The 12,807-nt window shown below is 35.7% G+C and overlaps 1 protein-coding gene across 1 annotated transcript in view; it reads right to left on the reverse strand.

Moving 5' to 3' along the window:
* Nucleotides 1–12,807, reverse strand: part of Vwde (von Willebrand factor D and EGF domains) — a 56,289-nt gene that overhangs the window by 27,543 nt on the left and 15,939 nt on the right. The window contains exons 9-14 of the mRNA XM_023701407.1: nt 9,188–9,396; nt 8,129–9,069; nt 5,489–5,622; nt 2,359–2,514; nt 1,859–1,963; nt 681–795 (exon numbers count right to left, since the gene is read on the reverse strand). Of these exons, the coding sequence (XP_023557175.1) occupies nt 681–795; nt 1,859–1,963; nt 2,359–2,514; nt 5,489–5,622; nt 8,129–9,069; nt 9,188–9,396 (1,660 nt within the window). The remainder of the gene's footprint in view (nt 1–680; nt 796–1,858; nt 1,964–2,358; nt 2,515–5,488; nt 5,623–8,128; nt 9,070–9,187; nt 9,397–12,807) is intronic.

Here is a 12,807-nt window from a genome sequence, read left to right on the forward strand (position 1 = left end):
AAAAAAAAAAAAAAAAAAAAAAAAAACCTTAAAATTATCCATATCCAGTATTTTATTCACTGTTTCACAGAATGGCAATGTTGAAATGCAATGAACAGACACAGTCAGAAAGACACTTTATTTCACAAAGAATGAATCCATTTTCTTTGAAGCAGAGATGATTAAATGCCCTGTCATAAAAGTCAATAGAGGTGAGGCTAGGAGTAGGAAATTGTGTATAACTGAATTAGCCATTCTCACTTCTTCCATTAATAATTCATGTTTGCTTTCTTTACCAAATATTAAAATAAATATTTCATGCCTATTCTAGTACCTCCATAGAATCGTATACATAGAGGGGTCAAGTACTGATGAGGGTAAGTTCTGAGAAATGTGTTAGGCAATTGTCAGCATAGCACGTACTTCAAAACAGCTATGATTTTACTAGGTGATACCATCTTATGAAGCGATTACTGTACATGGTGCCTGTTGTGAGCCACTATATCATTTGACTAGGCATTATGATCTATGAAAGAATACTTCCATTTCGCATTTTCCTTAAAGCAAAGTATCCAGTTAGAAGATGCTAAATTAATACAGAATTCATCCATTTTCAACACATTTTTATAACTCCTGGTTTAAAAAGTCACTTTCAAGTTATACTGCAGAGGAAATATTTGAGTTAATAAAAAATAACTTACTTTCTAAATATGACCAAGTAAATTTGGAGACTTGGGGTCTACAGATCAAACAAGGGCTGGAAAGGTTTCTAGCCCCTTCAGTGTAGCAGAGTCCATTGATAATGCAACCATTTTCCTAATAGAAGTTTTTTGAAAAGAGAAAAGGAAAGCATCAATAAAGATAAGCTAGTCATCAATAAAGATAAGCTAGTCATCAATAAAGATAAGCTAGTGTACACAAATGCAGCATACGTTTATGATTACAGTGAGTGCATACAACTCTAAGAAATGTTTAAAATCAAATGCTATGAATGTATAGAAGAAAAATTATTTTGTATGTGTAAATAGCTATGGAACTGATAAATTCAGAGAAAGAAAAATATACATGTAAATTGTATCTCTGTGCCAAATGATAGTTTATGACTAATAACACAAAAGAATCAGCTCTCTTTTCATTTTTGTCTCTTTTTTTTCTTTTATGTATTTAGTACAGGGTCTACAGGGTCTTGCTACCCAGATCGGACTCATAGTGCTTCTCCTGTTTTCAGTCTCCCAAGTGCTGGGATTATAGCCACGTGCCGCCACACCCAGTCCCAACTGCTGTCTCAGCGCACCCTGGGAGCAGGGCCGGTACGGCACGATGTGGAATGAACACCGGTCACTGTGCCTACCTAAAAAGGCACTTCAATCCACTGAGCTATCTGGCCGGCCCTTCTTTTTTGTCTTTTTTATTGCTAAATTCATAGAGCAAGTGCTTATTAATAAATGACATCAGATTATAGCCACATGCCTATAATCCCAGCTGTTAGGGTGGCAAAAGCAGGAGAACCTTGAGTTCAATGCCTACCTGGGCAACACAGTGAGACCCTGACTCGTAAAACAAAGAAAAGGTGAAAAATTAAAGTTGACATTTTATCCCTGTTTGTCTTAGAACTTATATTAGTCGGCAGTTGTGTTTTTTTCCCTAGTAGCACTTTTCTGAACCAGATCCATCCCATATTTACCCATCATTACAAAAGCATTTGAAGATGACGGCATACAGGGAAAGAATACTAACTGTTGAAATCATTCTAATTTGGGAAGACCAGAGTTTACTTGAGATCCTTTGCTCTTTTCATAAAAATCCTTTGATACCATTTATAACATTGCATACCAATGAGAACAGATGTAAACGTGAAAACAAATGAAAGGCTACATACTTTTACAGTACAAGGATCATTTTCATGGAGACCACAAACTTGGCACGCACCATCATATATGATCATTATTTGGGGATTACTGAATATGTAACCATCATTGGATATCTGTGAGAATAAGTCAGACACAAAAATTAGTATCACATGGTTTCTCTTCTGTGAGAAGCCTAACATGTGAGATATACCAGATGGGAAAGAGGCATGATAGGGAATTAGAAGCCAACCCTTGGAGACGTGGGAGAGGATCCAAGGAAGGGAGGAGGCGATGGATGGGGGATAAAAGGTTAATAATGACCAAGCAATGTGTTACACATGTACCAATTCCCCAGAAAGAGCATCACCATTCTGTATTGCAAACCTACGCTAATAAAAAAAAGATGAAAAATAAATCTAGAAAAGATGTCTTTCTACAATAAGTTTTTCTAAATGGAGCTTTATGAATTCACTGTGAAATTTTATATAAAGTATTTACCTTGTTTTTAAATATATCTTTTATTTTTTACCTTTATTTGCCACTTTGCAATTGGCTTCTCCCCCATCAGACCCAGAGTATCTGACTGCTGGATGCTAGCAGGAAGCTGACAATCAACAGTTCTGTTATTCTGAAAAGCTCCTGGTGCATAGACAGGCTCTCCAAGCACCCACTTGCTGCCGTTGTACTGCAAGTACAATGAGAAAGCAATTACCTTCTGTGCATTATGGAAATATTTGTGCTAGTGAGCAACATCTGAGCAAAATATCAATTCTAATATCCATACCTACTAGAATAAGAAAATGAAAGGCACACTAACAGTGAATTTCAATAACAATAATGAAAAAGTATGTATCTTAATTTGACATAAACCACTTCTAACAAATCTTACATTTCCTGGGGACTCAAAACAAAGAATCCACATCTAATGGACCACTATGCACTCCACGATGACTTTGGAGCAAGAGGAAACATTTGACTATGTAACTAATACACACCAGATGGATTCCAGGGTTGGGATACAGAAAGTAAAGAGGAGCATAAAAGACTATGCGATGGCAAAAAATTAAACTGTGCAAGATATCATGAGGGCAATTAAAGAGACAAGACAAGCGACTTGAAGGAGCTCCCAGTGTGCAAAATGGAAGTAATTTAAGCAACAAAATAAGTACTACTGGCTTTGAATTATATTTCATAAAGTAAGTACCTACTAGTCCATACTGACATAAATGGATAAATGCTTCAGTAGAAACAGGAAATATTTCTTTCTTTCAGTAGAATTCCAAATGACATGTAGTAATGTAGACCCTGTCTCATAAGCATCCACCACTGCCTAAAGTGTCTTCTCCAAACATATGTCTTAACTACAAAAGGAAACATATAAAATTTACAGTGGAGATACACAAAAAACCACCACCTTAGCAGTCCAAATTTACTTCAACAGCAAGAAGATACACTGCAGCACCTGAGAATGACACAACTTCAATCTAATCAGAAGAAAGGAACATGCTACAAATTGATCAGCTGGTACTCTTCAGAAGGGGTAAATTCATGAAAGATAAAGACTGAACACTGTCATAATTTGACAAAGATAGAAAAGACATGACAATAAAATGCAGTGTAAAAGCTTAGATTGGTTCCAGAATCAGAAAAAGGGCTATTATTTGAATGGCTGCCAGAATTTGAACTAAGTCTGTGTACTACTTCATAGTATGGAATTAATGGGAACGCTGTGACCTCAGAAATTGTTTTTTAGCTATGCAAAGCTAAAAATCTTAGTGGAAGAAACTGGCTGAAAACTTAGTGGAAACTCTATTCTTTTTACAAGTTTTCTTCAAGTCTCAGATCTCAGAATAAATAGTTTACGGCTTTACTTCGCACAATGGAAAATCAATTTAAAAAACAATCTAGTTTTTTAAAAGATAAATTTTAAGAGAAATCTGATATTCAAATGAAATTTAAATTCCAACAAAAAGTGAACAGAGGTCCACTCATTAAATGAACATGTAACAAGGACGACAGAAGAAAGCCAATAGCTTAGGACAAAGCAGGCACATTCCACACTACAAACTAAATCAGTTAAGTATGAGGCAGTCCAAAGCTGGAGTAGGGATATTAGAATATTGCTAAATTACAGAGGCACGCATCAAAGTGAATGAAAGGGTGAAAAAGCCAAACCCAGTTCTGGAGAACTCTTAACTTCAGGAAATATAAACTAAATACAGTAATACCTCGATTCACGGGTGCCAAACCTAAGGTATGTGGCAAAATATTGCTTCTGCTCAAAAATTCTGCAACAGCTAACAAACACAGCCATGGCCAGCTTCCCCCAACGCACACAAACACAAATGTAGTCATGTTCCTCCAAATTCTAAAACGAATCAAATTCATAAACCAAGGCAGCACCATACTCAGTGTGCATTGCAGTATTGGCTGGGGCAGTTGAGCATATTTGTCTTCCTACAGATCATACAGTGTGGTAGAAGATTCCAGAATTTACTCTTTTTTTTTTTTTTTTTGGTGGAGCTGGAGATTGAACTCAGACCCTTGCGCTTGCCAGGGAATCACTTATTCCACTAAGCTATCTCCCCGGCCCCAGTATTTACTCTTTATCAGATGCTTGGAAAACAGAAGTATAAGAGTAAATAAAATATTGGTATAAAATATACTTTATTAGAAAATATGTCTATAAAATTTGCTCCTGGTAAGTCATTTAATTGTGGTATAATATCATGATTTATTCTTCCAACACTAAAACATACCTACTTTCTTACATGGTAGTCAAATTGTACATTATCTTTCTATTCTGTGTCATATTATTTCATTGTGACTAATTTAATCTGTGGCTTATCTAGAAAGGTTCCATCCATAAAATATGTATGATACCATGCTTGCTGTACATAAATATATAATAAACATATGAAAACTATTTCTTACTGTAAATTCTCATTCTCAGAATTATGTTTTCATCAATTTACACAGCAGGAAGAATACTGAATTATGATTTTAAGTTTCAGTTTACCCACAAAAATTCTTCTAATATTCAAAGGGATTCACTGGAAATAAAAAATTCCACTTGAGTAAAAGAAAGGAAGATCATTAGAAAAATAATGATCAAAAAAGAGGTATAATTTGATACACTAATATTCAAACTAAATGATTAATTCTGTTTTAGTGACCACAGAAAGTAAAAAATGGGGAGGGATATTTTCCTTTGTGAAGTCCATAGTAACAGAAATACGAAGATGAACTCTTGTCCTCCTTGTTTGTCTTACAAAAGGAAAATATTCATATTTCTGTATCTTCCAGTTCACACAGTGTGTCTTAGCCAAAGTCAAGCATCCTTGTTTGTGTTTTTGCATTTCACAAAATACGGATTCTCAAGATTATATCAAGCTCCATATTGTCTCAGTCTTTTTTGACTGAAAATAGCAAGCTAAAAGCTCAATAAATATTAGGTAAAATAATAAAGCTTATAAACAAGGAAGCTTTAAATTTAAGCAAATGAACCATTTTTTTTCTCTTCATGTCTATAGATACAACATCCTTTGGAATTATGTTCCTAATTGATAGACTAAACTAATTCAAAAGAAAATTAATCTGAATAACACATTAATTCAACTGTTTTCAGCAAATTGTCCTAAAGTCTGTAATTGACATACCTCCAGTTTAGTAGCTTCACATGTAATGGAAGGTGATTCTCTGAAGCCTTCACCAAAAACTCTCACCATCACACAATCATCTTTTTGAACATCACAGAATCCCGCATTCTCAAGCTCAGTAATTTCAGGTTTGTCTTTGGGAAAAAAATCATGACACATAGGACATTTTTTTAACTTCAGGAAAAAGCTACCTAATTTCACCTAGTTTCAACTACCAAATTAAAAGTCTATGTGAAATCATACTTCGAAGTACTGTATATGCTAGGAATTATTTCATTAAATATTAAGAGTAACCTGGTATAAAAGAAGTATTATCTCAAGGATAAGTATTAATAAATGACTACTATAATGAAATAGGTTTTGATTTTGCTGCTTAGTTTGTACCACATAGATGGGTAATGATAAACATATTTTAATAATAATATCAATCAGTGCAATATATTAAATTTTTGAAATTCTATTTTTTTCATTTTTTTCCATAATTTTATTGAGAAACAAATAGCAATGAGGCAGTTTCAAACCAAATTGGTAGGACAGTTTCAATAATTAACACATTGCATACTCTCTTCCTAGTGGTTAACTGCTGTACAAGATGCGGGCATGATATCCCATTTACAAATGCTATTAGAACAAATCCCTCTATTCATTAAGAGAATGTAACTATATATCTATCCTAACCACTTTGAATACACTTTTTTCATTTTTTAAAATGTATTTGGTATAGGGTCTTACTCCGCAGCTCAGACTTGAGTGATCCTCCCCAGTGCTTCAATTATAGGTGTGTACCACCAGATCTGGTCTCAGCGGCCAGCTCAGGGATTGAACCCCAGTCCCTGCACTTGTCCTAAACAAGCGCTCAGTCCACTGAGCTATTTAGCCAGTTCAAAATTTTAAAATTCTTAATTGAAGATTTAGAAAAATTTTCAAAATTAAATATGCTGTTGTTCAAGTAGTTTTTTTGGTGTGTTATTCATTCCCATCCTACATGCTACCATAATTTTATATGGACTACTCAGTTACAGGACAAAAACATTCTTGTAAGAGTCAGGGTTAACTGACCTTCATGTGTTTCCTAGTCCCCAGACTTTGTCAGAGCATGTATCTTCTCTATCTGTAACTACTGATTCTCAGCATAGACATATGCAGTATATAACATAATGATATCTTTGGTTAAATTCTGATGAAATTTAACTAAATAGAACTTTATCAGAACAGGGTTCAAACAAAATCATGTCATGTGTATTTACAACCCTAAAATTATGTGAAAATCTCATGTATATGTATATCCCTTCATATGTTTAACAAATATTTGTTTAGCAATTTCTTTGCATATCACAGGGGATATAGTAATGAACAAAACTCTCTCCACTTCATGTAATTTATAATCCAGCACAGGACAAAAATAAACAAGTAAAAAATAAGAAATGCGTCAGTACGTGTTTCCAGAAACGTGGAGAAAATTAATTTAACTCTAGCAAGGGAGACGAAAGCTACGAGGCTATTATTCTGAATGGTCCTGGGAGAGTTTTCTTAGAATGTGACATTGTAGAAGAGAAGTGAAGGACGTCAGGCCTGAAAACCTGTGGGAGAACATGCTAGTGAGAGGCCACAGCTGAGGAGGGAACAGGCCGAGAAACAGCCATTGTAGCTGGGAGCAGTGGGCTTGTGGGAAAGCAGCCAGTGAATTGCAGTGAGGCAAACCTCGGGTTACTTGGATCTTCTAAGCATGGAAGGATTATGGATTTTACTCTCCAAAACATGGGAAGAGGTACCAGAGGATTTAAGAAGTGGGACAAGCACCATAATCTAACTTACATTTCCAAGAGTTCATTTTGACTGCTGTTGTATGGAAAAGAAGCATGGGGAAGATCTGTGAGGACCCCAGCGAGCGGTGATGGTGGCTCGGAGCGGGGCAGACAGGAAATGCTTGGAAGCTAGAGCTGCACTTGGTGCTAGTAAATTAAAGTTGAGGCACAAGAAAAAAATAAGTCAAGAAAAACTTCAAGTCTCTAACTTGAACAGTTAGAGAAAGGAAGTTTGCATTTGGTAAGACACAAGAAGTCATTGATGAGAAAAGTACAGGATGGTAATTATGGAGGGAAATCAAGAGCTGTTTGCTTACTGGTTATAAGAACCAAATAAACATTTTTTAAAAGAATGCTCTGACCTGGTGAGATAAATTGATTTGTACCAGATAGATGGGTTAGAGAACATGATTTACTGTAAAGAGCAACATAGCATCCATACAGTGCTTCAAATCTGTCAACTTTGACTTTTCAGAAAAAAAAAAAATTCTAGAAGTAGAAGGACGTGTTGCAAAGAAAGGGCCTGAGGTTGAGAGAAACTGGCATTTCGCAGGAACAGCACAGAGACCGAGGAGGCGGAGGCAGAAGGACAGACAAGATGGCACCAGCAGGGGACGAGCTCAGAAGGGTGCTGTGCGGCAGGTCATGGTGTCCCTTCCTGACCATTCTGAAGACTTCAGCTTTTACTGATGGAACACATTTTAGTAATCATTGACGCACAAATTAATGTAATTTGGGTTTCCCTAGATAACGTTAACACATGCTAAGATACTGAAGGCAAAAAGTAAACACTTTCATAATCAAGCATCATGCACACCATCCAAGGCAAACAGACCTTCCTTATCATACAGATCACTGCAGTCGTAGGAGCGGAAGCCCGGGAAGCACACACACCCCCACGCCAAGCACTCTCCATGGCCGCTGCATAAACTGGGGCATTTCAGTACCAGGAGAATGTCTTCAACGGACTTGCCATAGTTTTCTCTGTTATATCTCCCGTCTTCCAAAACCCTCCTTTCACATTCATTTTCTAACAGGGCCAAGCCTGCTTCTGCCCAGCTAACATCATCTTTGAGCAGCACATCTTTGACACACATATCGATAACATCATTCAGCCTCTTGCCAAGAAAGGCACGACAGTGCTTGCCGATGCTAGAGTTGCGGAGAGTCTCCTCACAGAGAGCCACGGTGCTGTACTCAGTAAGACCAGAAGGTGTGGGCCAGGAGGGGATGAATTCTCGGTGGACATCCTCCATATGGTCTTCAGGGAAAAAATAAGTCAACACTTCAAGGTCAGTTTGGCTGGGACTTTGGAAAGCAGAAAAAGAAGGAAATTCATTAAAGGTTTGCCACTTCCGTCTCTTCCGCCCATGTCCCCTTCTGTCTTGCCAATGACCAGCCTCATCCTGCACTTGCTTCTCACTGTTCAAAGATTCTGATGCATCTTGCTTTTCCTTGCCAGGATGCTGTAAATTTAAATCCAGTTCTGTTAGGTTCATATAGACTTTTTTGTGCAATAAGAAATTCAAATTATTCTCTCCTTCAGATGTCTGTTTTCTTACCCCTCCGAGAAGAGCTTCAGAATTAATATATTCAGAAGTGACATCTAGTTCTGGTATCAAAGAAGAGAACTTGATGTGCTTCAGGTCTTTGCAACTTGAAGCAAATTCTGACTGAGAAGCGCCACCCAGCTGTGAGCAGCTACAGTACGGTGGCCTGGCAGGCCGCGTTGGGGAAACTGGTGATGTGTCAAACATGCTTTCTCCTGGTAAGAGTCTTCTCAAATGAAAATGGGAAAGAATGATTATTTGAATGAGAATATTTACTCCCCAGTATAGTATTTTTTAAAAACATGCAATCACCACACTTTTAGATGAAAGAGTCTATTTCTTACCTCCATTCATTAATAAAAGCAATAAAATTATTAAAATCTTGATCAATTTTGATCCCATTTCTGTCATGGAAATCGTTTTCTGGGTTTTCATCGAAAGTACCACAAAGGCCCAGAGTGTTCTGGTAATCTGAACTAGGGGCTCTGATTGTTAAGCTCAGGCCCCACTCGCTAAGGTCAGAGCGGATAAATGCTCCAGACGAAAACCAAATCTGAAACACAGAAGTAACCAACAGTGAAAAAACGTTGAATCAATATTCAATATGGGTCAAGAAAAGAAGATTTACTTAAGAAACAAACCCAATGATTTATTCCTTTCCTACGGAGAGTAAAACACTGATTTATTTGAGATGACAACTGTCAGTGCTTTGTTTCAAAGTAATAGATTCTCCTACTGCAGAGTTGAAACCTGAGCTCCCTATTGATCTTTTTGTTGAGATATATTATTTATAACTCTAAAGTAATTTAAACTAAAATGTGGTAGTTTACATAATAAAACTTACAAATCTTAGGAATAAAGTTTACCAAGTCAGCTTTGTTATGACAGTCACTTAATACAGCACTTGCTACCAAGCAATTGATTCCCACAGATTAAATATATTTCCAGAGGAGTATATATAAATGCCATCTTATTGTTGATAGATTCATCAATCAGAAGCTAAATTGCAGCCAGAGGTTGCCTTGCATAGGAGAAAAGGGAGTTTTTTAAATTATTCTAACAGTTTGTAACATCTCTGAGTTTCCTGTCTGTATCATAGGAGCAGCATCTGTTCATGTGGAGAAACACTCTCTTTTATTTTACTTTTATTTAATTTTATTGAGAAATAAATAGCATTAAAAAAGAGAAGGAAATAGCATCGAGACAGTTTCAAAACAGGTTAGTAGGACAATTACAATAATTAATACATTATATATTGTTGTCTTTGTAGTAGTTACTCATATTGTAAAATGCAGACATGATATCTTGTCTAAACACTATTAGTACAAATCTTTCTTCTCAATGAACTAAGAGAAAGTAGATGTATATCTATCCTAACTAGTTTATATATACAGATAAGTATTTTTTTCACTGCAAAATGGTCCTTCATTTATATCCTCCTTTTTTGTTTAGTTTTGTCAGATATGAGTATTCCATTGCCTTTTAAATACTGTAGTTGAATGAATTCAGCAAAGTAGTCCAATATAGTCCAGTAATTGAGAGGATGAAATACATGAAAAAATGCTCCATATCACTAGCCATCTGTGACATTCAAATTAAAACACTGAGATGCCATCTCACCCTAGAAAGAATGCTTATCATAAAGAAAGCAACCAACATCAAATGCTGGAGAGGCTATGGGGAAAAATAATCCTTCTCCACTGCTGGTGGGAGTGTAGACTGGTGCAACCATTATGGAATGCAGTGCAGAGACTCCTTAAAAAATTAGGACTAGAAATCCCATTCAATCCAGCTATCCCCCTTCTGGAAATTTTCCCAGAAGAACTGAAAACATCACATCATAGTGATATATGTGCACCTATGTTTATGGCAGCACAATTTGTAATAGCCAAATCTTGGAAGCAACCAAAATGCTCGTCACCTGAGGAATTGATGAAAAAGATGTGGTGTTTTTAGACAATGGAGTATTACTCAGCTATAAAGAATGATAAACTCAAGGCCTTCATATATAAGTGCATGTCACTTTAAGATATACTCATAAGTGTAATATACCAGACTCATATGTGTAAATATCATATAGTCTCCCTAATGTAAGAACTCAAAAGAAGAAATAAAAACAGAAAGGCATAACACAATTAAAAGGAAAGCAAGAACTTAAGGATTAAACTGCGAAGAGAGGTCAAAGAAAAAAGCTAGGAAACATGGCAGGAGCAAAACCATACATTTATATGCACAAGATGGTTAAGACAATGACCCAAATTAATTGTATATTCTACACCAATTATATTCAGAATTTCAGCTAAATCTAGTTGATCATAGATAAACTGTAACTTTTCCCTCACGCAAGTAAAGAAGCAATGAATTATCATTGGGATGTTGTACACCCTGGATTTTTTTTTTAAAGGACACATGCCAGTAACCAATTTTATTTATTTATTTATTTATTTATTTATTTATTTATTTTGCGGAACCGGAGGTTGAACTCAGGCCCCTGCGCTTGCCAGGGAAGCAATTATTTCACTGAGTCATCTCCCCAGCCCCACCCTGGATTGCTTTATTACAACAAATTTTCAAAGAGAATCTCCAACAGGTTTTTGAAACTAGCAGTTAATTGGTAGGTTTCTCACCATGACTAAATACATATGCTGATACCTGTGAACTAAGCAACTGCACTGAGGATTGCAGTGTGTGATGCTAGGGTCATGCTTGGAATGCCTGTCACTCTGGTCCTCTAAATGTGTACTGCTTCTAATGGCATATCTATTATTGCTATACTCTCTCAAATAAATGTTTGTTTAAAAATAAAAAGCAAGAGACAAGAAAAAAAGGTCATAGGACTGTTCTGAAACACTCTCTTCTAAAAGCCAATAAAGTTATACTGTTTGTGTTTTCTTCTCTAATTCATAGGCCTCTTTAATATTTTGTAAATTTAACAACAGTGCTTTTTCATTTTTATAAGAATGCTTTTGCACTCATTGCAGGAAATTAAAGATTGCAGAAAATGGAAGCAAAGCTTTTAATCCTCAAGACAGCTAATTTTCTTGCTAATTCTTCAAACCCCTCTTGTGTATTACAGAAATATCTCTGCTCGTCTATAAGCACATCCCTATTCCATTATTTTTATGACTACAATGTATTCTACACCAATTATATTCAGAATTTCAGCTAAATCTAATTGATCATAGATAAATGGTAACTTTTCCCTCACACAAATAAAGAAGCAATGAATTATCGTTGGGATGTTGTACACCCTGGATTGTTTTATTACAACAAATTTTCAGAACTAAATTTTTTTGTTAAAATGACATATGCAGGTGGATTAAGATTGTATGTGTAATATATATGCCCTCCAGAAAGACTACCTTTCCTAGTGTCTCCTCATGCCAAAATTATATGAAAGATTTTTGATCTATTTGACTACCAAGGACATTAATATACTCATATTTTGTTGATTATATGAATTTAAGACATACTTATCTGTATCATTCCTTTTGAATTGCCCTTTATATTATTTGTTCTTTATAACTGGAAGTGCTGACTATATATGATTATGTGGATTCATGAATTGTACATATGTTTTATATGGAGCAAATATTTTCCCAGTTCTTGATTTGCATTTTGTTTTTGATGATGGACTTCAGATCTATAAAGCTCCATTCAAAAACTATTGTTTATCTCATTAAATGTTATAAAAACATAACACTATTTTAACACTTTTAGACATTAAATTACATTTACTTGAAATTTTGCCTTTTGAATGATGAGAAAAAGAAGAACATTACATTAAGATTCAAATAGCTCATATTTCTTCATTTATTTATTTATTTATTTTGAAGGGTCTCACTATGCAGCTCAAATTCATAGTGATCCTCCTGCTTCCAGCCTTCCTAGTGCTGGGATGACAGGCATTCACCCTCATACCCAGTCTTGGTCCCTGACTCAGTGCACCTGGGTTCACCCTCAT

The sequence above is a fragment of the Octodon degus genome, unplaced genomic scaffold (assembly GCF_000260255.1).
Source record: "Octodon degus isolate 3935 unplaced genomic scaffold, OctDeg1.0 scaffold00135, whole genome shotgun sequence".
Lineage (NCBI taxonomy): Eukaryota > Metazoa > Chordata > Mammalia > Rodentia > Octodontidae > Octodon > Octodon degus.